A 26,260-nucleotide genomic window follows, 5' to 3' on the forward strand; every position below is an offset into this window, starting at 1 on the left:
TTAAATTAAAAAAAAGAAATACATGTATTATAAAAGAGTCTATACACTGTAGATTATTATATGTGCAGTCAAGTTATTATGAAATAAGATGAATTATACATGAATTACAATATGAAGAGAGGCATGTTTATTATGAAGACTAGTTTATTATTATGTTTAATCATCAAACAGCTGTCAGCTAGTAATAATAATATTAACATAGGCCTATAGATAATAATATTGATAATAATAATATAGATGCTTATATAAATAGGAGACAGCTAATGATTTGATGTATAACTGGACTTATTTTTTATTTTTTATTTTTTTATATATATAGTATAATTTATATAATCTAAGGAAATACATAGGTCTGGTGGTATATCACTTCTTGTTTCTTCAGGGTTATACTGGTATTCACGAAAATCCTATAAAAAAATTGTCACAGTGCTCTAGATGTACAATACATGGTAAAACAGCTGGTAATATTAAGCATACATCTGCCTATTGCAGGTTTTTCTTTAGGCCTGAAATGTTTTCTAAATTAGTAATTAGACATTAATTAACTTATCCAGACCATAATCAACTCTTGATGGCATCGGGTACTCAAGATTTTAACTAGATTCGAATGCGAAAGCGAGGCTAAGTCTTTAATATACCAGTGCCCGGGTTACCACAATGCACACATCTTCTCAAAACTACAGACAGTGATAACTTGGCTCAGAATAAAGTAATTTGAATGATAATCTATTGTTGAAATATTATAGCAAGCCTGGTCAGCTCGTTATCTAAATCTTACATAATGTATCTTTAATGATAATGGTTGTTATCATGATGATGGTAATGAGGATAAGAATAAAGATGCTTATAGTATTTAGAGAGAGAAATTGGGTTTAGCTTCTACTCGACACAAACTAGGTCATTTTGGGACTAACATAGGGTTCAATTTTATTTCAATAATTCGCTTGCGCATTGGGCTAAAATTAAAAGATTGTCTGTTTGCCCAAACGCGACCGACCCAAAAAAAAGCCGCCGAGTCAAATTCTTTTATTGCCGTTTTTGAAGATTTTTTTTTTTAGCAGCATTATTTTTACGCTTGACAATGACACCCAAACGCGAAATAATCGGTCGGGAGGTTGAACAGCCACTGTCATGTCTATACATAGTAACACCAAACTCGACATGTGATTTCCTTAAATCTCGTTATTTATCGCGATAGTTGTTGTTAAGGAACGATATGTGTCATGGCGGACAATTACTTTACACTGTCGTCTTCGGTAGTGATAAAAACCGAAAATAAAGTAAAACCAATCGTTTCGAACAAGTTGCAGCGATTTAACAACAGTAAGACATGGAGGGACGTCTTTGATGATGTCACTGTTGATGAAATAGACACGAAGACAACGGACAAAATGGTTATGACTGTTTCGTTAGGCCTAATAAAAAAGTTAGAGTTTAAAGTTTAAATATTGTTTTGTTTTTGCATTTAGTTCTCAAAGTCTGGTCCTCCCAAAAAAAAAAAAGAATTTGCCTACCTACCTACCCATACCTAATCATCATGAGTCGGGTTTGGGCAAACTGAAATATTTTTAACCCTGGCCTTGGGGTCTTTAGCAGTGGGAGGAAACCGGAGGACACAGAGAAAATCCACAAGGGTGGATGGGCAACAATACTCCTTGCCAGGTACAACCAGGGAATCGAAACCACGCCAGTTGACTCAATGACAGACCTTATGATACAGTGCGCACATGCTAACCATTCGGCCATCCAATCCCCCTATTGTTCAATTGTGGTATAGCTGGACTTATTTTTATTTTTTTTTGATCTATCATAAATTTATTATATTCCGTCAATTCCTGTAAAACAACAGGTAAAACATCGTCCAATAGAACTGCTCGTATATTTCGACACAACGTGAATGTTTCGGGATGACTGCGATCCCTGTTCTAGTGAATAAGACGAACTATTTCTCGTTGGAGTAAAACACGGAAAGCGAAGGGATCGATTAAACACTGGAACTGCTTTCTTTATCGCTGATTTCTCGAAGTAAATCGGTTCGGCACATGGTCCGATGGCGATTGGAATGGCTATTGACAATTTTCCACCTGATGACGAGAATTTGAGAACAGTTTTAACGGAATAAGTGACCTTGACCATATGACAGCCGAATAAAAACGAAGAAAGCATCGCTGTATTAGTAGACAGTATGACATCATAAGACGATGTACTCATTTGTTTTTCTGTCGTTACGACGGCCGTGGATTCTGGATTTTTGTTATGAAGTTCTATCAGTGAGTACGTGGCCCGGTGTCCCGGGGATTTCAGAGTCACATGCTGCTGTAACGTACACGTTATTTCTAATATTTTACGCTTTGATGGAATGGTGGCGCTTAGTTGCAGACGTATGTTATCTCCCGCCATAAAGACGCTTCTGTCTAAGCCCATGTTGATAGTGGCAGTGCTGTTGTTGCCACACGACAAAACGACCTCCTCCGTATGTGAAATGGAATTATTCCCATCTGGCAACATATTGATGTCGAACGGTCGTAACACATTGAATGGTCTTCTCTTAGATAATAGTGATTTAAATTTCGCGTTACCGCCGGACATGCCACTATATATAGAAGTGCTGCTTGGATCACCACATAGCCTTGCTTTCAAAAAATATGAAATGTCCAATCGTAATCCACTGCGATATTCTGAATAGTCTGTTGTCGTGGGAATATCTTTCGGCAGACGAAATCGAAAATTAGACACATATTTTCCCGGAGTCAAGACGGAAGTATATTTCGATTCGTTGGATCCAATAACACATGTTTTTTTGTATATATAACTTTCACGCTGTGTACTCAGTTTTCCGGATTTCATGATGGTCGCATTTCCAACTCCTATAATCATTAATTCCAGAAATCGAATTTCAAGATTGCGTGAAACGTCCATCACGACGTTTCCTGCAAGTTCTTCACCAGGTCGATATTGATAATCATGGGATTGATTCAACTCGATATCGAAATACGAGACAAGGTGGTCGGGAGAATCATGATGTCTGTGAGAATGAGTGGTATGCCCATGTCCGTGTCCGTGAGAATGGTTGCTAGGGTGATGTTTCCGCGCTAACGTCAGCTTCGAGAATTTAAGAGTTCCGTTATTAGCAACCAAGTGTCCACGACTGTGTCGTGATCGTGGTTTTGAAGGAGGTGATTCAAAGAGATCATCGGGGTATGATAAATGTCTGGGCTTTGTCGGCGTTTGACCGTCTGAAGTATTTTCAAATCCAAGATTCGTCACTCCTTGTGGAGTTCCAGTCACTAAGTATTTCCCACCGGACACACGACCTTGAGAGATGAAACCATTGACTACCGTCCGAGTTTGAGTTGGTGTGAGCGTATTCGACTTCACGTGCCCGTTTGCTTTATTCATTGTTTTTATTTGACCGTTTGTTACAGATTTTGATTTTGATTTGATCTGCACACGCTCACTGACAGTTCCAACCGGAATAGATCTAGAGGTTGTGACTTCTCGATTCTCTTCCCTCGTTCCCATTGGTGAAATATATGCAGGTTAAAGGTTGATAAAACTGAAAGTAGAAATAGAGAAAAATAGTACTGATTTATCGGCATTTGTTAAATGTCACTCAACCAAATTCTTACCATTTTTGTTGTAGTGTCAGTTGAATTTCAGACACAGGTTGACAATTTACACATTATAGAACATATTTGAATCATAAAATTATTCAAAATAAATATAAATAATGCTAGAATTATTCAAAATAAATATTTGAATAAAAGTTGAATGATAAACGTAAAAGTACATTTTTTTTGCAACAAACCCAGTGTGGAAAATCAAGAGAAATTTCTCAGGCAATACCCCGGAAATTAAGATCAAAAATATATTCTACATAAGTCTGTTTTTCATCCTGTCACACTCCCATTGTATACATGAGAAATAAACCACAATTTGAAGAAGAAATGCTGATCTCTATGGTCTAAGTTTGTCTTGAAATGACCTAATTTGTGTTGACTCATTTCTCTCTCCCTGTTTACTCACCACAAAGTCCACATTCAATAATAAACGTACAAGACCTAAAGAAATCGCTTACCGGTACATTTATTTTATTATAGTTTATAATCTATTAAATATGTATTTTTATTGAATGACAGATGTTGGTGACCATCCCAACCTACCCAAAACACAAATAAAACCTATGTGAGAAGGATTAATTATTTATTTGTGTGGGTAGCCTCCAGCAGTGTATATAGTACAGTTCATATAAAAAACAGATATACATCGTTATACAAGTTATCCACAAACCATACAAAGTATTATATTATTTTTTGTTAATTCATGATGTTGCATTTCAAAGGAATTTAAATTGGGTCACTTTTTTGAACAGATAGAGAATAATGTGTGTTTGTATACCGTTATATAAAATGACAACCTCCTTTTTATTACTTATAGTAATTATATTTATACCTCAGTATCTTCATTATCAATGAATTAAAATGGGGTTTAACGTCCTACTGTTCTGGGCCCTTATTCACGAAAACTTAAACTAAGATACAATCGAAATTTTAAGAAATTCTGCAATTCGATTCGCTGACCAGTAAAATCAATTTGCATATATCCAATGAAGTTGCAGTATTTCTTAAAATTTTGGTTTTAACTTAGTTTAAGTTTTCGTGAATAAGGGCCCTGCTCCGAATGCGCTAATGAAGACAGGCATACAAAATACAGTGTGCTATGAGGAGGGAAATTTTTGTCCAGAGCTTTTTGTCCCATCTGAACAACTTAACTAGACACTATTCCATGTTTGGCACTCTGTCCTGCACGACATGCAAGGGGAAATACCTAACTGCACCAAAATATAAAAACCAGTAATTTCTCTGTGGTTCAGTTGCATTTTTTCCGGAAAATATCAAAATTTTCACCGCTTAATCCACGCCAAATTATACTCTGAGTCATTTAACATTTAAATAAGAAAACAAAATTGGATTCAATCTAATAAAAAAGGGACCTATCAAAAGATTTCAGCGAAACTCATACATGACACTGGCTTCTGTTGACTTTATCCTATATCTTTACAAGGACCGCTGTCTTGTCATTCGGATGGGACGAAAAACTGAGGTCCTGTGTATACATTGGCGTGCACGAAAAAGTGCTGCTGCTCGTGCAAAATTCCCCTCGTAACACACTGTATGACATATGCCTGTCTTCATTAGTCTAGTCGGAGCAGAGCTGTAGAACATTAAACCCCATTTCATTTCATTTCCTATATCTTTGTGAATTAACAGAATTAAACCACTATCGAACTTATATTTATTTTAATAATTCCATTTTCACAATATATTATAGTTTGCAAGTGATTAACGGTCGCTCAAATGATGAGACATGAATTATATATAATTTCATAAAATTGGTAGTGAGAAAGACGAGACCAAAAAATATTTTTACGACATCTGAATATTTGAAGAATTTTTAAATAAAGTTATTTACCTTTGAGTACATTTTTAGATTTTATGCAGAAATATTTAAAATTGTGCTTTTCGTTATCCAGGATATGCACCGACTGATATTTTTCTTATTGGTAGTTTGCGTTTAGTGCTCTGTCCTTTTGGTTGTAGAGATATGCACTGACTGTAAGATCTTTCTTGATCTTATTAGTTAGCTTGCCGTCGTTTAAAATCGTCCTTTGGGTTGTCCAGAATACGCACAGACTGTCAGATATTTTGTGATCTTGTTAGTTAGAGGTCTATTGTTGAATACACAACCTACATGAAATGTCTACCTACATGTCTACTTACCTGATCACACCTGAATAGGTAAGACATGTGACTCACATACCTTCATAAAACACCCCCTGATATTATTATGCACTTTCTTAATGGATTCTAATATTTTTTTGATAAAACAGATAGGAAACAGAATTAATATACCATTCGCCTCTATTTATGGCTTGTTTTTCTATGCTTGTCATAATATCTTTAAATCTATCAATATCATCAATAAAATAAAACCATGTACGAACAATCCAAACCATTAGACAAAAACGCTATAGGCAAAATAATGTAATCAGCAAATGGACTGTTCATCGTGTACAAAATACACGACAAACAGTGGTAACAGGTGTCCGGAAGAGTAAACTTACCCTGCCTGGCACCACACATTATGCAAGAGCTAAATATTATGTAAATGATTACTTAAGTGGCTCTCACACTCTGCCGTGTAGGCCTACCGTGTGCCACCGTGCTCGAAAATGTCGGCGAGGGCACACGGTGGTTCGTTATCAAAGCGGGCAACACGTTAATAGGGCGTTGGCGCTTATTTACACCCGGTGGGACCCGGCGAAATTTTTGTGCATGTTCAAAACTTTGGCAGGCTGGCACCGGCCACAAGTAAGCGGCAAGAGGACGGTGTTGAACGGTATGAGGACGGTATGAATACGTTATGAAAACGGTCACATTCTATGAACACGTTCACAACATGCTCATAAACTGTTAGAGAACGGTGATGAACGGGCAAAAAAAAATCCACCGTCTGCAACGGGTTGTAAGCGGGTTGTGAACGTGTCATGATCGTATTGATACCGGGGACTCGCTCGCAGGACGCTCCGAGCGGTGAGGGGACGCTAAGTGACTGGTAGGTGGCTGCTACAAACCCGGTGCACACGTTCGAGACCCGGTATGGGCCCGGAAACGGCCGAAATTTTCAACAAAAGTCAATCTGGGCGGTGAAGACGGTAGAAGCACGTTCAACACCCGGTATGCGCCCGGTGAGAACGGTCAGAAGATGGCAACGAAACGGTGAAAAGATTAATTTTTTTTGCGGCCGGGGACAAGTTCGCTCAAAACCCAACGTTCTGCCAACGTTCTGGACTGCCAACGTTTTTTTTTAATAGCCCGGCAGGTGGAAATGAAATGAAATGAAATGGAGTTTAACGTCCTACTGTTCTGCTCCTAACCTGGGCTAATGAAGACGGGCATACGCCATACAGTGTGCTAAGAGGGAAATTTTGCCCGGACAGCGGCACTACGGCCTACTCTTGTATCGAATTCCAACTGCCAAGGGATCTTTTACGTGCACGCCAATGTGTACACGGGACCTCGGTTTTTCGTCCCATCCGAACGACTAGACAGCTTTCCTTGTCAGCCCCTCCGTCCTGCATCACTGACAAGGGAGAACCACGCCGGAAAATCTGGATGAACATTCTCGGCCAATGCAGGGATCAAACACCCGACCTCCAGGCTAGCGAGCTAGCGTCTTACCCACTTAGCCACGTGATCCCCCCCCCCGGCAGGTGGACGGTAGGCCTACACGGCAGAGTGTGAGAGCGCCATTAGGCATTAATTAACTTATCCACACCATAATCAACTCTCAATGCCATCACTAGCCTGCGATATTTAGCTGATTGGAATACAATTTTTGAAAAAATAATTAAGCGAAAAAAATGGTTAATCAAGACTTTGTTTTTTAATATTGTACTAGCCTAAAATTCAAACCTAATATCTCGGTTGAGAATGAAGCAATTTGATTGGAATTTTCAGCATATTCTATTTACATTATCTATTTTTTAGCTATTATAGCTAGAACTGTCAACTCTTTATCTAATTTCCCATTATGCCATTTAAACTATTTTCTGTTAAAAACTGTTTTCTTTTAAAAACTGTTTTCTGTTAAAAACTGTTTAATGTTAAAAACTGTTTTCTGTTAAAATATTGTTTTGGGCAATTCTGTCATATGTGTATATAAAGATTGCACTTGGTATACTGTATTTAGAACTTGGAAACAAGTTTAGAGCATATGGCCAACAAATTTACTCAGAAAATAAACATAGGGCAACAAATCGAAAAAAACAAAAAACAATTTAGAATTGGGAAACAAGTTTAGAACGGAGACTCAAGTTAAATTAGAACTGGGAAACAAGTTAAGATTTTTCAGAAACAAATTTAGAACCAGGACACAACTGGGAAACAAGATTAGAACTGGGACACAACTGGAAAACAAGATTAGAACTGGGACACAACTGGGAAATAAGATTAGAACTGGGACACAACTGGGAAACAAGATTAGAACTGGGACACAACTGGGAAACAAGATTAGAACTGGGACACAACTGGGAAACAAGATTAGAACTGGGACACAACTGGGAAACAAGATTAGAACTGGGACACAACTGGGAAACAAGATTAGAACTGGGACACAACTGAGAAACAAGATTAGAACCGGGACACAACTGGAAAACAAGAATAGAACTGGGACACAACTGGGAAATAAGATTAGAACTGGGACACAACTGGGAAATAAGATTAGAACTGGGACACAACTGGGAAACAAGATTAGAACTGGGACACAACTGGGAAACAAGATTAGAACTGGGATACAACTGGGAAATAAGATTAGAACTGGGATACAACTGGAAAACAAGATTAGAACTGGGACACAACTGGGAAACAAGATCAGAACTGGGATACAACTGGGAAACAAGATTAGAACCGGGACACAACTGGAAAACAAGATTAGAACTGGGACACAACTGGGAAACAAGATTAGAACTGGGATACAACTGGGAAACAAGATTAGAACCGGAACACAACTGGAAAACAAGATTAGAACTGGGACACAACTGGGAAACAAGATCAGAACTGGGATACAACTGGGAAACAAGATTAGAACTGGGACACAACTGGGAAATAAGATTAGAACTGGGACACAACTGGAAAACAAGATTAGAACTGGAACACAACTGGGAAACAAGATTAGAACTGGGACACAACTGGGAAATAAGATTAGAACTGGGACACAACTGGGAAACAAGATTAGAACTGGGACACAACTGGGAAACAAGATTAGAACTGGGACACAACTGGGAAACAAGATTAGAACTGGGACACAACGGGGAAACAAGATTAGAACTGGGACACAACTGGGAAACAAGATTAGAACTGGGACACAACTGGAAAACAACTGGGACACAAATTTTAATCTGGGAAACAAATAAATGGTTTAGTAAATTTTTAAAAAATTTTATTTTTATATTGAACCAGTGACAAGAGGGTCAGTACTGGAAGTGAACAATCAGGACCTCCAAGTTAGCAAGCCAATATGTTAACAAGTCAACGTTTTATTCACTGGACACTGAGCCACCGCGGCTCCTCCAGAAGCTTTTAATCAGGGCAGTAAGTCATTTATATTAATTTACTTAGACTTATTGCCTGTTAGATTACTTGTCGATATAATGTTTTTATATCAGGGCAGTAAGTCACTTATATAAATTTACTTATTTGACTTGCCTATTGAATTATTTGCCAATATAATGTTTTTATATTGTGATGATTTTATAGAAATATTATGTATATATGCACATGTATATTGTGTTAAGTAAGCACAACACACTTTAACATAAATATAATACAATTTTCAACAGAAGGTGTTTTGTTAGGTTTGATAAAAATATTATTTCACACCAAGGTACGTTTCAAGTACAAATAGTGTGAATGACTTGTATGTTGTAATGAAAACCAACACAGAAAAAATATTGCTTATTTATAAAAAAAGAATTAAAAACACACTTGTGAAATCTTGTTGAAACGTCGCAGTGAAATAAACCATAGTAATTGTTATTCCATAAAAGTGTGTTTTTGATTATAAAAAAAGAAGTCTAGATTGACTTGTCTGTAGTAATGCCAACCATGGCACAGATAGTCTAGATTGACTTGTCTGTTATTTGTAATGAATAGCATGGCACAAATACATGTAGTCTAGACTGATTGTCTGTTGTGATGAAAATGATGGAACAACTAGTCTTGATTGACATGTCTGTTGTAATGAAAACCATGGTGGGTAAATTAGGGGGTGGCCGGTGTCGGATTTAGGACTGGCATCTCACAATCTCCTGGGACCACTTCAGTCAACCTGATTACTTATTTCTGGTTTCATTAGCCCGGTTTGTGCTAATGTTTCATTAGTAAAATGTTAAGCCCTATTTTGTTTCATTCAAATTACTCACTTTGTCAGAGTTTCCTGTGATTCATATAATTCTTGTCTTATAATGAATAACTGTGGTAGGATGGCCATTAATGGGGTTGAACGTCCATCGACATAGACTAGATCATTTTGGGTCTAACACATGGTTGAATTTTATTTCAAAGGGGCCTGTAACCAGAGGATCCAGAGAAAACCCAAGAGATTGGACAGGGGACCCTACTCCTTGTCATGTACATGCGGGGATTCAAACTCTTGTCTCATTGACAGAACTAATGATCTAACGGGTACCCCTTAAACCTTTCCACAAGCCAATAATCCCCCCCTATGTCTGCAAAGCTGTTGAACACCATTTCAGGGGTTTGAAGTCTGTTGTAGACCACAATATTTTAAAAGCTAATTGTCTAAAGTAATGGTTCAATTCCACTCAGTATATTCATACAGATATAAATGAATTGAACATTTTGCAATGTTCAGCATGATCTGTTGATGATATAAATGAAATGAAATGGGGTTTAACGTAACATCCTACTGTTCAGCTCTGACTGGGCTAATGAAGACGGGCATACGCCATGATGGAAATTTTGCCTGGACGGCAGCACAACTGCCAAGGGATCTTTTATTATTGTACCAACGCCCAACAGTAGTAATGGCTATTGAGGCTAGCCATAAATTGAAGCGATAATATCTTGGTTCAGATTGACGCAATTTGACTGAAATTTTCATCATATTCTGTTTTCATTATCTATTTTTTAACTGTGATAGCGAGAAGAATTAGCTCTTTATCTAATCTCCCATAATTCCCCTTTGCATGTTATAATATAATCAATTTGTGTACATAGAATGAAGCTGGGAGAATTAGATATTGTCAAAATTAAAATTAAATTTACCTGTTAAATTGTCTGCTGTATATGACACCTGCCATGTCAATCAAGTGTCAATCATGTGTATATATGAAAATATCATATGTAAAATATCATCCAGTGTATTCATGTACTATACGCTTGTAACTCACAGTATGTGATCATACTAATATAGTGGTTTACAAGTAGATCTAGCGATACAGTAGATATTGTAATTAACACCCCCACCACTACATACTACCACCACCCTTATAAGCTAATTCGATATAAGAGAGCTGTCTAGTTGTTGGAATGGGACAAAAAACTGAGGTCCTGTGTATATATTGGTGTGCCCGTAAAGGATCCCTTTGCAGTTGGAATTCAGTATAAGAGTAGGACATAGAGCAGCTGCCTGGGTTGGATGGCCAAGTGGTCTGTCATTGAGTCAGCTGGTGTGGTTTTGATTCCTCGGTTGTACGTCACAAGGAGTAGGGTTACCTGTCTAACCTTGTGGTTTTTCTCCGGGTCCTCTTTCATATCAACTGCAAAGTTTGCCAAACGCTGAATTCAGCTTTCACAATATTTTGATTTGCAAGCGATTCAGAATCCATCAAATGACTTTCATTCGCTTGGATATTATAGATGGTGGAGAGCACAGGACGTGGGTCTGGTAAAGAATGTTGTCTAGTTGTTTGGATGGAACAAAAAAATAAGGTACCATATACATGTACACATTGGCATTAGGTAAAAAAAAAACAACCTTGAACACCCATCTGGGCAAAGAATATCTTTTACACATTGCAATGCGTATGTGTTTGAGTTAGTTGTATTTTACATCCGCTTCCATCGAGGTGTATGACGTACACCTGTATGACCTGTATGAGGTGTATGACAATGCGTATGATGGGTTAGTTGTATTTTACGTCCGCTTCCACCGAGGTGATATCGCAGACACCTGCGTATGACGTACACCTGTCTTTTATAGCCGAGTCAGTGCAGGATAGTAGGAAGTTAAAACCTCTTTTCATGTGATTTTGGTGCAGAAGGGAGGTCGCATATATTAACACAATGTTAGTGAATCCAAGCCTGAAGATCAGAAACTATTTTTCTGCACTAAAGAATTAAAAAATACTTTGATGAATAAATCATGTTATGACTTGTTTGTCATTAATGTAACAACACATGTCTTTGACTGCTGCATTGACGTAAAATGTCAAAAATAAAATATTGTTGGAAATTGTACTAAATTTTACTAAAGCTGTTAAGTTTTGGGCATAACTTAAAAGTTGAAAACCAGTATCTACCATTCAAAATGTAACTAGAATCTGCCAGTCAAAATGTAACTAGAATCTACCAATCAACCAGAATGTTACAAGTATCACCCAACCATAATGTTTCTAGAATCTGCCAGTCAAAATGTAACCAGTCAAACTATAACCAGAATCTAATCCTAACTTTGAATCTGCCAGCCCAGCCCAACCCAACCCAACCTAGTAATTCAATAATGTGGTATAATACGGTATCTATTTGTTGCCAATGATCTGGTCAATGGCTGTCTACTACTAAAACGGCCTATTATAACAATACCTCTCCGTGTCAATAGATTTTTATTTGAAAGGGTATCAATAGAAATAGATCCAACTTTACTTTCGACTGTGCCAGTAATACGACCCATTATACTGTATGGACAATAGACCCTACATTCACTCCGACCATAATCAGGTCACATATACACACTGCCTGTAAAGGGACATACTGGCCTGACATCAAAGGCCACCTGTGAATTAAAAAAAAGTGGTTTATAAAAGCAACTGCTCTTATAGGGAGATAATTGATGTATACAAATTTTATTCATTTGAGAGAGAGAGAGAGAGAGAGAGAGAGAGAGAAGAGAGAGAGAGAGTTTAACATCCGCTCGACACTAACATATGATTGAATTTTATTTCATTAATTTGCTTGGTTGTAAGGATCTTTAGCAGTGGGAGGAAACCTGAGGACCCTGAGAAAACTCACGAGGTTGGACAGGCGGCGACCCTACTCCTTTGTCACATATACCACAGGGGAATCGAAACCACGCCAGTTGACTCAATGACAGACCTTATGATAACGTTCACTCGACACAAACCAGGTCATTTCGGGACTAACATATGGTTTAATTTTATTTCAATAATAGGGGTCTTTAGCATTTAGAGGAAACCGGAGGACTCAGAGAAAACCCACGAGGTTGGACAGGCGACCCTACTCCTTGTCACGTACAACCTGGGATTCCAGTTGAAAGGGATTGATTTGGCAAAAGTTTCGAAGACTTCAAGAATCCTCATTATTGCAACTACCGGTAATTACTAATTGGATGATCTCTTGTTGACATTGTAAGGATTCGACCAGTTGTCAGTTTGTTGAATCTGGTTTTTCCTTGTCAGTGGTTTAGGAAGAAGGGTCTGTAAGGTCCTAAAAAAATTGAGGTACTGTGTATACTTTGGTGTGGACGTAAAGGATCCCTTGCCAGTTGGAATTTGCTGAAGAGTAGACGGAAATACCACTGGCAGGGAAAAATGTCTGTTATAGCACATGTACCGTATGCCAGATTCACGTCCATATTACCCAGATTCTCATTCATATTACCCAGATTCACGTCCATATTACCCAGATTCACGTCCATATTACCCAGATTCACGTCCATTATACCCACATTCACGTCCATATTACCCAAGCTTGTAAAGTTAAACCTTATTTCATTTGATTTCTTTCCCTTTCCCTTTATGAGGGGTTTAACGTCCACTTGACACAAACTAGGTAATTTCAGGACTAACACATGGTTCAATGTTATTTCAATAATTCGTTGGCACTTAGGGGTCTTTACCTGTGGGAGGAATCCAGAAGGTCCATTAGAAACCCCATGAGTTTGGACAAGCGAGCCATGAATCGAAACGATGCATTAAACCATTAACCCACGCCCCCCTTTTCCCTTTAAGACCAATTGCCCTGTCTATTAACCTCAATAAAGATCTGAAGTTATTTTGTATGTAAGACATGAATATTGAATAGATAAATTTGTTCGGTTGAATGGCCGACTTAACTTCTATTAAATGCATACCAGAGCTGACATACCATTTAGTTGAATCGATAGGGTCTCTATGACCATTTGATGATATTACATTGTAATCTTCTTCGACAAAAGAATTCTATATTGTTCGTACTTTTCTCACGGCCTACTGAAATGTTTTGGTAAATTGGTTACAATTGGATAGATTAGTTGGGGATAGCCAGCTTTTGATGTTTTTTTTTTAGGAAGAATGAAATACTATAGACATTAATCAGTCGTATTTCCAATCGAAGTTTTAGGTTCATGTATTGTAATGTTAAATACCTTCTCATGACTGCCAAGACAAGCCTGGAAATTGAGCACATGTCACAGATAATGCCAGGTTTCGTCAGGTACAGTGCCTGGTATGTATGTCTGAAACCGATTGTGTAGGGGGGTTGGATGGCTGAATGGTTATTGTGTGTGCGCTGTATCATAAGGTCTGTCATTGAGTCAACTGGCATGTTTCAATTCCCCGGGTGTACGTGACAAGGAGTAGGGTCGCCTGCCCAACCTCGAGGGTTTTCTCCGGGTCGTCCGGCTTCCTGCCACTGCTAACGACTCCTACGTGCAAGCAGCAAATTATTGAAATAAAATTGAACTATGTTAGTCCCGAAATGACCTAGTTTGTGCCGTGGACGTTAAACCCCATTTATCTCCCTCCCTCGCTAATGTGAAATGAAAAAATGTTAATCTCTTAAGTGGTTCTTTCAAAACATAACAAAACATGTCTTACTAGCAGGATACCCGGCTTCGCTCGGGGGTCATAACTCCGAAACCAGAAGTGGTAGACTAACGCCACCTGGCCTATGTTACTCCCCGGTCCGAGCTACCCCTATACCCCAAATTTCAGACTCGGAGCAGACCTAGTGTAGCCGCCAACCCGAACAGACAGACAGACAGACAAACAGATAGACAAACGACAGTCACAAATATTAGTATAAGATAGATAAAAACCGATTGAGTACGATTTTAAACATATAACCATACTGATGAAGACAGACAAGGTACAGAATAACATCTATTCTATCCTAAAATAAAAATCGTTATTTTCTTTCAAAATAATAAAAAAAAATGCATGTCATGAAATTGTTTTTTTTAAAAGCGATTGCTACGATTGAGTGAGATTATATACCCATTAAAGTTAACGGTTGATAAATTTCATTCAAATTAAAAATTGTATGGGTTTACATGTTCTTTTTCTAAATTATTATAGTCCTACATTCAAAGGGCGTACGACTCTTTTCTTCCGAACCTTACAATAGAGGAAAATGAGTTTAAAGCGAGAATTTCAAATTTTCTAAGAAAGTCAAAACATAATTATTTCTATGTCTTTTGCTCAATAGGTTATCAAATCACTATTATACGATCATGGGCATTATTTCCCACCCTTAAAAATCTATGACACAGGAAATAACAACACAATTACCTCCCCTGTTTTGCTATTGACAACATGGGGCAGCCATTTTCCAACGTTGGAATTTGAAGTTAAAAATGATATTTTTGCCAATTTCTCAGCTGGCAATAGTGAATTATAGGATTAATAGGATTATTCTTTAACAAGGTAGGACTGTTTATGGATACCATCTATTTTAAGGCTTTATTTTAATACATTTTAAAAATATAACTTGGAAATATGAAATTGTAGCTTTAATAGTACATTTACTTACTTGGAATATGAATACATGTAAAGCGATTTATATGCATTATTTAAAAAAGAATTTTTGTAATTCCTAATCAGTAATGTTTGGTTAAATACATGAACTTTCCACATGGAACGGTAGGATAGGTTTTTCTGTGTTCGTTGCAAATGACACACAAAACTATAGAAATACATGACTTGTGTACTGATTTTCAAATCTTCATTAAAGATACATTATGGAAGATTAGATAAAGAGCTGGCAGTTCTCACTATAATAGTTAAAAACTAGATAATGTAAAGCTAATTTGCTGAAAATTTCAGTCACATTGATCCACCCTGAACTGAGTATTTAGCGATTGAATTTGGGGCCTAGCCTCGATTTAATCAGAAGCAGCAGATTGGGCTGTAATACACTGTACAGTAAATATCATAGGCTAGCGATGCCATCGAGAGTTGATTATGGTCTGGATAAGTTAATTAATGTCTAATTAATCCTTTAGATAACATTTCAGGCCTAAAGAAAGACCTGCAATTGGCAGATTTAGCTCTAGCATAATGTATGTTTTATAAATCCCTTAAATATTGGATATATATATATATTAGGATCCCATATTTTTATGACAAGATGTAACAACATGAATAGTGAACTGGTTGAATCTTATGGAAAATATTGAGTATGACGTTCAGCACCTTTGAAATTAACCTTGTTCAAGGTCATAAAAAAATATCGTAATTTGAACCTTCATTTCATCGCGTGTTACCCTGAAAGGAAGTCGATATGTCATAGAAATGGTAAATAAAGGAACAATGAAAGGTGCAGCCGCCCGACATCAACATAAAAGTTGTAGGCCTACTATTTATACACTAGACAAAAAAAAATCATTTTTTTATAGATAAATTATATAAGATTTATGTTGGTAAACGAAAACAGTCAAAATTTCAATATAAACAATACTCATATATAACTGGTGAAAACTGACGAGGTTGGGCAAGCGACAGTACTTCTTGGTACGATTTTATGTCAGTAATTCACTAGTGCATATTGGTGAAAACCCATGAGGTTGGGCAGACGACTCTACTCCGTGGCACGTATAGTGAGATTGAGAAACATTTTCAAAGTAAATGAAATGAAATGGGGTTTAACGTCCTACTGTTCTGCTCTTATACTGGGCTAATGAAGACGGGCATACACCATACAGTGTGCTATGAGGGAAATTTTGCCCGGGCAGCGGCACTATCACCTACTCTTATATTGAATTCCAACTGCCAAGGGATCTTCTACGTGCATTCCAATGTATACACGGGACCTCGGTTTTTTGTTTCATCAGAAGGACTAGACAGCTGTCCTTGTCAAGCCCTCCATTCTGCACCACTGACAAGGGGAAACCATGTCGGAAAATCCCAATGAAATGTCTCGTCAAATGCAGGGATCGAACACCCGACCTCCAGGCTAGTGAGCCAGCGTCTTACCCTCTTAGCCACCGTGGCTCCCCATTTTTCAAAGTAACTGTACATGAGTCATGTGTTAGTTTCAAAATGATCGAATCATTGTGTTGATGAGACGCTAACCATATCTTACCAGGGGGGGTATCTTGAAAATTTTGACAGGTTCTGAACTTAAATTATTAAGTCCCAGCTGCCTGCGTGTGGGTGACATGGTGCGGCCCCCAGCTAAAATACTAACTTGTACATTGCCGTAAATAGAATCGGGAGCGATTTAAGGCATAGTGTAATGTATTTAAATGAGATTTGAGGAAGACTTGAACCATGTTGCTGTGTGTTTTCTTATAAAAATAAATTGAGAAATTTCAAATTACAATATGTAAGAATAAATATGGTGTTTAGATCAACATTTTATTTGATTAGGCCATATTACACTGTCAGCATGATAACACTGTCCATTGTTTTTCTGCTTGGTCCCAAGTTCACTATGAATTTTCAAACTTAAGTTAAGAATTTACTCCAAAATTGTTCGCCTCATGGAGACAGACCACCATTAATTTTCCCATTGACTTCAATGTTAATTCTGGCCTCTTTGACCACTTCCAACTTTTCCCCAAATTTTTGTTGAGCTGAATGCTTTTCACTACAGACAGAGGAACAAATGGACATGTCTTTGCACTAAAATTTGTATGAGGTTGACCACAAAAATATTGAGATACACAAACTTGAAGAAGCATACTAAAAAGATCTAACTAGTTGCCGTACATATCACCGTAGCCAACCTGATAACCCTGTTATCCTTCCGCCTCAAAATCATCAATATTTTCCAAAACCTGACAAAAAATGTTAATTCAAACCCTCTTCATCCATTCTAGACCAAAAAATCAACAAAAATGGGCATGCAAAAGGGGAAAATTGCTATAAATAGACGAACTACCGAAATGGTGAAATTTAATGGTGGTCTGCCTCCTATATATTAACTGAATTATAGCCCTTCCTTTATAAAACTTTTGTTGTTTTAATGTATCAAATATATCAATAAGAAACTATGTGCAAAGTTTTTTGCTTCTGGATCAAAGATATTTCTCATAAACAGTGATTGAAAGTTGAGTAAATTCTTAACTTAAGCCTGAGATCGAATGCTTTGTGAACTAGGGGCCTGTAGAACCTAACACATCCCCCAAAAGTGACAGATTAAAAAAAACAACAAATGATAATATGATATATACCTATATATATTATATTTTACATACCCTAATACACAATTATTGGTCCATTTTTTTAAATCTGTCAACCTCTAGTAGGGACAGATCTTTAGACATAATGATGGGTTATACAGGCAGAAAAACAATAATCTTCTTCAGCTGTATAACCCAGCAAATTGCTCTCAAGATTTCAAAATCCATTGATTATATCTCATAAAACATTTGATGCTGAAGTTTTTTGCTCATTTGTGATAAAATGTGTTGTAATATGTTTTATCTGAACTCAGTGATGTATGATTCATTTAAAAAATAAGATTTTAAATTGGATTGTGTCATATTTAAAAATATATTTATCTATGCGCCACATCTCAAACATACGTAGCTTTATTAATGGCAGAAACGAGGGCCACACCAATTTAAACGTTTATTCTTCGATAACTCGTATAAAAAATTTCACTGTCTATTTTGGGGAGGAGCCACAGTGACTCATTGTGTATGGTTCTAGGAAAACTGTCCAATCATTCGGAGGGACAATGTATAGTCATTCAGATGGGGAAAAAATCCAAGGTCCTGTGCACACATTGCTGTTCACGTACAAGATCCCTTGACAGTTGGAATTTGATATAGGAGTAGGCCGTAGCATTGCTGTCCAGACAAAATTTTCCTCATAGCACACTGTATGGCATATGCCGTCTTCATTAGCCCAGTCAGAACAGAAAAGTAGGATGTTAAACCCCATTTCATTTCATTCAGATAGGATGAAAAATGGGGTCCACTCCTGTAATTATTGGTGTACATGTAAAAGAGTCCTTGACAGTTCTCGCTATAAAAAATAGTTAAAGACTATATAATGTAAAGGGAATATATTGAAAATCTCAGTCAAATAACTTTCTTCTGATCGAAGTTATGACTGTTTGAAGAATAGTGTAGTCTTGATTGTCATTGCTACCGATAATAAACAAAGTCTTGATTATCCATTTTTTAATTAAATTATTAACTGACGATCATATTTAAATCCGTTGAAAATCACAGCCATCAAATGATCTAGAGAGTTGATTATGGGCATGTGATTTAATGTAATTAATAAGTTAGAAAGACCTACAATAGGCAGATTTAGCTCTTGCATAATGTATGTTTAATGTCTAATTAATAGTTTATATAGCATTTGAGGCCAAACGAAAGACCTGCAATAGGCAGATTTAGCTCTTGCATATATATGCACCTTTAAACTCAATATTTGAAAGTACTGTTATCGCACGTCTGTGGATCATTTTAATTTATGGGCGCGGTGTGTCAATATGATCATTCATTTCATCGCAATAGGTGTACAAATATTATACACATAACACAGAGTGGCGTAATCCAATTAAAATACAGCGTCTTTATAAACATAATAACCTCTCGATGCTAGGCGTTTCTGTTGACATAGCAACTGTTACTAACAATATATAATGTGTCAGAATCGTTTAAAAAAAAATTACCCCGCATTATTTCCGGGATATTATTAAAGGAGATATTGGGTGCAGTGATCACACATGTTTTTAAAGGACTTAAAGTTAAATAAATCAAGACATGAGTCTGTGCCTCCATTTTGACACACGCATCCATGGTCACCGTAATCTTGTATTCAAGTTCTCAAACAATGCAACTGCCCGTCTTTTTGCACGAGGGGTTTGTCAGGCTTCTGTTAAGGAAATTTGACAGTTGACAATGCATGATGCCGTCATCGTCTCTAAATTACGTAGGCATACAAACACACTGAACATTTTAAAGAGAGAAATCAAGCACCCCGTTCAATTTTTATTATGAATTAATAGGATCACATTGTGATTCAATTTCATTGGTACAAAGCATTAATTATGATATCACAGATGCCTATATCGTTATCTCGCACATTGAATGCCCATCCCATCCCACCATCTGATGATAAAGGATAAAGCACATGACCGTGACACTTGTTTTACTGTGGATCTACCCCTACGTCTTGATTAGCCCAGTCAGTGCAGAACAGTAGGACGTTAAACCACATTTTATTTCATTTCATTTATATGTGGCTGGTATTTTCAGTAGATACACACATATGCACCAACAAAATGAATTCCTAGAATGGGGTAGGTGGGAACATGCAAACTGTGGGCGATTAAAAGGTATGAGCATACCCAACCCCGTACATGACACCACATGTAACAGGAGCGATAGGGAACTGCATTATAGAAAAAAGAAAGATAATTGTGTTTAAGATCTTTGGCTTTTATTACGGCGCCACCTTCAGTCCTAGTTGTATAAGTCAAGTCAGCTTGGCATGGTTTCGATTCCATGGTTGTACATGACAAGGAGTAGGTTCGCCTGTCCAACCTCATTATTTTTTTTCAGGTCCTCCGGTTTCCTCCTACTGCTAAAGACCCCTTTGTGCAAGCGAATTATTGAAATAAAATTGAACCATATTATGTTAGTCCCAAAATGACCTAATTTGTGTGGTGGACCTTAAACCCCATCTCTCTCTCACCCCCCCAAACCCCACCCCACCCCTCTCTAACACCTACAGGATTACTCAGAGCCATTATACTAAAATTAAGTATGATTGACCCCTTAGGATGTATCTTGACCGATTTTGTTCAAGTTGAGATTTTAATTATACGAGAGTATATTGAAATAAATTTTAACAAGTAATTATTGAATGAATGGTATAAAAAGGGTAAGGGTGAAATGGTTGTGAACTAAGGGCGTAGAGCGGATCTGAAAGGAGTTTCTAAGAAAAGGCGTACGTCTATAGAAGGTTTTTTAAGGGATGAAGGATGTAGTTAGTAGTAGATAATATCTACCTATCACAGGTAAACAAATAAATACCTATAATAGAAGATTTAGAAGATGTGTGTTTAATTTTATATAAAGATGGTATATGTACTAATATACCACACCCAACCTATATCTTACTTTAATAAATCATAGACTATTCAATATATATACCAGTATATATCACCAATATACCACACTTTTATATATCATAGACTATTCTATATATATATACCAGTATATATATCACCAATATACCACACTTTTATATATCATAGACTTTCTTATACCGGTATATATCACCAATATACCACACTTTTATATATCATAGACTTTGTTATACCGGTATATATCACCAATATACTACACTTTTATATATCATAGACTAATCTATATATACCGGTATATATCACCAATATACCACACTTTTATATATCATAGACTATTCTATATATACCGGTATATATCAACAATATACCACAGTTTTATATATCATAGACTTTCTATATATACCGGTATATATCACCAATACCACACTCTACATATATCTTAATTTTATATATCATAGACTATTCTATATACCAGTTTCGTATAGGTTATATATTTTTCAGTGGAGTAATTTTTTCAATTTGTTCATTAAGGGGCGATTTTTTCAGCTCTCCTGAGGTCTTGTGTACACATTGGCGTGCACATAATAGAATCCTTGACAGATGGAATTAGAAATACTAATAGGTTGTAGTACCGCTGTCCAGGCAAAATTTCCTTCTAGCACACTGCATGGCGTAAGCCCGTCTTCTTAGGCCAGTAGGAGCAGAAGAGTAGGACGATAAACCCCACTTCCATCCATTTTTGGTACCTGTGCCAAGGGTTGCCAACAGCTGATCTAGACTCATCTGTTGGCCGTACGTGCTACTATGGGCAATATACGTGGACATTTTTTTTAGTAATTCCGTCCCTATGACTTATGCGTCACTTGCGTGTGTTCGGCACCGTAGAAGATCGCAGACTGGCCTTAGAGACTTTTGCTCCTACACATACAAAATTATCACCTGGTTTCTTGTGGCTGATCTACGACGCATGCGTGTCAAAACCAGGGCGGTGGGTTTTAAGCTAGGCTTTAGAACAAAGTATTGTACACGTATCCATAGAAATAAAGTATATTATATGTGTTTATCTGAAAATATACTCTGCAAATACCCATGCAGGTATTGATATGATAAATAGTCATGGACACTCGACATGCTTTGAGAGTTTGTTCACAGATAAAGAACTTATCGCCCCAACAGAGCCATCTGAGCTGCATGTGGGACATGCAATAGCGCCATACACGGAAAGGGTTCATTGTCAAATTTGACACTTCAAGGAAGGGTTGATGAAAACTGCCGCTTGCTGGTTTATCCTATCCATGTTTGCTTTCCTATCGGTTCTTACATAAGATTTACTGTTTAGCGTATCTGTGCTTTAGTGTGTTACGTTTAATTTGATCGGGAGACGTGTTCGTCGACGTCAACACTGCAAGAATTGGCCGTAGCATTGCAAGAGGAGTGGGTCAGATTGCCCCAAATCGTGATTGGACGGTTAATTAGGAGCATGCCACGACGAATTGCTGAATGTCTGAGGATTGGTCAAGCAATTATTCATTATTAAGACAAAAATCAAAAACGTCCATTTTCCATTTTGACGGTGTATCTCTTTGCGAATGAAATGGGGCCGTCAGATAAGCCGCCCATATGAACTGTTTATGTTCATGTGTAGGCAATTGGCCTGTTTTTAACATACACTGGTTACCTCTAATAAAAACAGCAGTGCATTTCCTCAGTTTTTTTTATTGTTTCTGAATATCCCCTACATTTTTTTGAAGAGTATATATAATGTTGACTGTATTATGGGAGTCACACGGCTAAGTGGGTAAGACGCTGGCTCACTAGCCTAGAGGTCATGTGTTCGATTCCTGCATTAGCCGAGAAAATTCATAAGGATTTTTTGGTGTGTTTCCCTTTGTCAGTGGTGCAGGATGGAGGGGCTAACAAGGACAGCTGTCTAGTTGTTCGAATGGGATGAAAAATCAAGGTCCTGTGTATACATGGGCGTGCATGTAAAATATCCCTTGGCAATTTGAATTTGATATAAGTGTAGACCATAGTGCCACTGCCCGGGCAAAATTTCCCTCATAGCACACTGTTATGGCGTATGCCCGCCTTCATTAGCCCAGTCGGAGCAGAACAGTAGGACGTTAAACCCCATTTCATTTCTGACTGTATTATGATATATCACGATTGATATAATTCTATACACAGCAATTACGTCTGCATGTTTCTTCCCTGAGGATTATAAACTATTTTAAGTTTAGAGCACAAGTGAATAATTGAGTGAAAAGCCTTTCAGTATTTTATATAGTTGTATAAATACGACAGTAAATTGCATTGTGACGTGTCAGTTCCTGTAGCTATATATATATTATTATTGTCAATATTATTAACATCCTTTTTTACCTGTACATTGTTTACCTGTACAGTGCTTATATCCATGGATAGTTGTGAATATGAAATCAGGTAATGGATCCAATACAATTCGTCGCATTTCTGATGAACCAACGAATCTGATATATTTAAGTATTGAGAATTATCTGTTGTTATCTCTGTAGCCATCAAATAATAACATGTATGTAAATGGCGTTCGGTGTCCTGATGTATATGTATGAAATATTAAGTCACAAATAAATGTTATTATTTGATGGCTTCAAGATAACAACAGAACGCAAATTTCAAACACATAATTCTCAATACTTAAATATATCAGATTCGTTGTTCACCAGAAATGCAACGAATTTATCTATGATCGTATTGACTGCATGTATTTCATATATTTCATTAAGTGCGTGATTGCTTGTGAATCATGAATTCCATTTGTTTGTACTGCTTGCTGACCTATTGAAAGTGAACAATTACCTAGCTACAGTGATCTCCTAGCCTTAGCCGACTTAAAATTCTCTCTAATATCCCCAAAATCGTGAATATTGTTTGTTTGTATGGCTTGTATGTAAACTGAGCAGTTACGGACTTGAAGATCACCCTAATGTTCCCGCAAAAATGGTAGAACTGCCATATTCTCTTACTTGTTGATATAGATTTCAACATATCCTTGCTCCTATTTATCCAATAAATCCTTGCTCCTATTTAGCAATAAATTCTTGCTCCCATTTAGCTAATATATTCTTGCTCCCATTTAGCAATAAATTCTTGCTCCCATTTAGCCAATATATTCTTGCTCCCATTTAGCAATAAATTCTTGGCATCATCCAATAAGTAAACAGTAAGTGCAGAGAGAGAGAGAGAGAGAGAGAGAAGGAGAGGGAGAGGAGAGAGAGATTAATGTCCACAACATGAACTGAGAGAGAGAGAGAGAGAGAGAGAGAGAGAGAGAGAGAGAGAGATTAATGTCCACTCAACATGAACTAAGTCATTTCAGGACTAACATATGCAGAAATAGTCCAAGACTGATAGAAATCAAATCAAGTGAAATGAAATGGGGTTTAACCTCCTACTGTTCTGCACAGAATAATAATTGTCAAGGCTTCTTTAGTGTGCACTACATCCAGTACACATGCAGACCTAAATCTTTTTGTTCCATCCAAAAAACTAGACAGCAACACTTTCAATGGGAAACAAGACTAGGAAACTGACCAATATGAAGATCGAATCACTGTTCTGATTATAATCAATAAAGGATTCCATTAATATAAAATATTTATAGCACAGCAATAAACACAGCACTAAATAACTATAATAATGATGCATTTATTGAGCCTTAATCCCAAGCCCTTTAGTTGTCTGTCCATCTATGCTAGTATATTTATAGGTTGCTTAAAGTCCAAGACATGATGCTGACCATCCCACATTAATATAATAATTTTATAAGATAATTTAATCTTCTTTCATTGCTGGGGGGTTGGATGGTCAAATGGTTAGCATGTGTCCGTTGTATCATAAGATCTGTCAGTCAACTAGCGTGGTTTTGATTCCCCAGTTGTACGTGACAAAGAGTAGGGTCGCCTGTCCAACCTTGTGAGTTTTCTCCGAGTCCTCCGGTTTCCTCCCACTGCTAAAGACCCCTACACACAAGCGAATTATTAAAATAAAATTGAACCATGTGTTATTCCCGAAATGACCTACTCAACATTAAACTCCATTTCTCTCTCTCTCTCTCTCTCTCTCTCTCTCTCTCTCTCTCTCCCTCTCTTTGATTGAAACAATGATAATAAAACCTTGGTGAATTTTAAAATAAAGGTGGTTTGTTTTTTGCAGCTTTGGTTTAATTGTTTCTTACCTGTATCAATAGATTATAGATTAAATATGAATAATACCTAGGTGAAATTTATATGAAAGATGTTTTTGTCTATTTTGGGTTTGTTTCATCTCCTGTAGATCAATTAATTGGATCATCTATAGATTAAAATTTACCTGTATGAATTAGTTAATAAAATAGAGCCATCATCCTTACCTGTATTTATCAATTAATTATATCATCAATAGATCAAACCATCTTCTCTGATCCTTGACTTTATATATATAGACCTTGCTGACATATCCTCTGTATATAGATTGAACGAGGACTGTCACCCGGCAGGTATATCGTCAGCCTGTGAACTCACTCACACCTCGACTAACTGATAACCCTATGGAGTGTGACAACCATTTCTCCAACATCCCACTTTCTTTACCTTGACAAGTTTATTGTTCACTCGACCGTGTCCTTTATTGTGACACCTCATGCATGACTGTTGTTCTTGTTTTATGCTATAGACGAGGATCGATTAGTGTGTAATAGCCTCCCGCTGTCAACAGTGAGTCGCTAAGGACTCTTTCTCACTAGTGGAAGAACATGTTGACCTGATTTGTTGTCTTTTGTTTGTATTCATACATTAATTAAATGATTATATTGATTTTTTTTTTATTGTGTTTTTATTTTTCTATGGAGATACAATGATTCAAGGTTGTATAGGAATATTTATATATTGAACTATAATGTTCGTGCCATTTTCTCCCACCACTCCCTCAATGATGGAATTCACTTCCTTAAAATAGAATTTCTTCCAACGAAAAATGAGGATTCACTTTTACTACAAAAACAAAAACATGAGATTCCCCCGAAATAGAATTCAATATTTCTTCAAAGAAAGGATTCAATCGTTAAATATAGAAATCAATACATCTTCATAGAATGAACTCACCCCCTTAAAATAGAAGTTAACGAAGGGCCAAACCCTAGTTTAAGCCTTGACGTTTTGTCGATAGAT

The 26,260-nt window shown here is 37.0% G+C and overlaps 2 protein-coding genes across 6 annotated transcripts in view; one reads left to right on the forward strand and one right to left on the reverse strand.

Annotated features, from left to right (window-relative positions):
* Positions 1-25,621, reverse strand: LOC126807982 (uncharacterized). Of its 3 annotated transcripts, none has more exons than XM_050532993.2 (2): positions 25,465-25,621; positions 1-3,556 (listed from the first exon to the last, which is right to left on the reverse strand). In XM_050532993.2, the coding sequence occupies exon 2, from the start codon at positions 3,520-3,522 to the stop codon at positions 1,819-1,821; it is 1,704 nt and encodes a 567-aa protein (XP_050388950.2). In that variant the 5' UTR covers positions 3,523-3,556; positions 25,465-25,621; the 3' UTR covers positions 1-1,818. The 3 variants fall into 3 exon arrangements, with proteins under 3 accessions (XP_050388950.2, XP_050388948.2, XP_050388949.2); XM_050532991.2 differs by lacking the exon at positions 25,465-25,621 and adding an exon at positions 10,848-10,993; XM_050532992.2 differs by lacking the exon at positions 25,465-25,621 and adding an exon at positions 5,473-5,745.
* Positions 1-26,260, forward strand: part of LOC126807981 (alsin) — a 70,468-nt gene that overhangs the window by 8,015 nt on the left and 36,193 nt on the right. Inside the window, exon 1 of one of the 3 annotated variants that reach the window (XM_050532990.2) lies at positions 23,428-23,516. The exons of the other annotated variants lie outside the window; for them this stretch is intronic. Within the exon in view, the coding sequence (XP_050388947.2) occupies positions 23,491-23,516 (26 nt within the window). The 5' untranslated portion in view covers positions 23,428-23,490. Of the gene's footprint in view, positions 1-23,427; positions 23,517-26,260 lie in introns of those variants that run through there. 3 annotated transcript variants of the gene reach the window in all.

The sequence above is a fragment of the Patella vulgata genome, chromosome 9 (assembly GCF_932274485.2).
Source record: "Patella vulgata chromosome 9, xgPatVulg1.2, whole genome shotgun sequence".
NCBI lineage: Eukaryota > Metazoa > Mollusca > Gastropoda > Patellidae > Patella > Patella vulgata.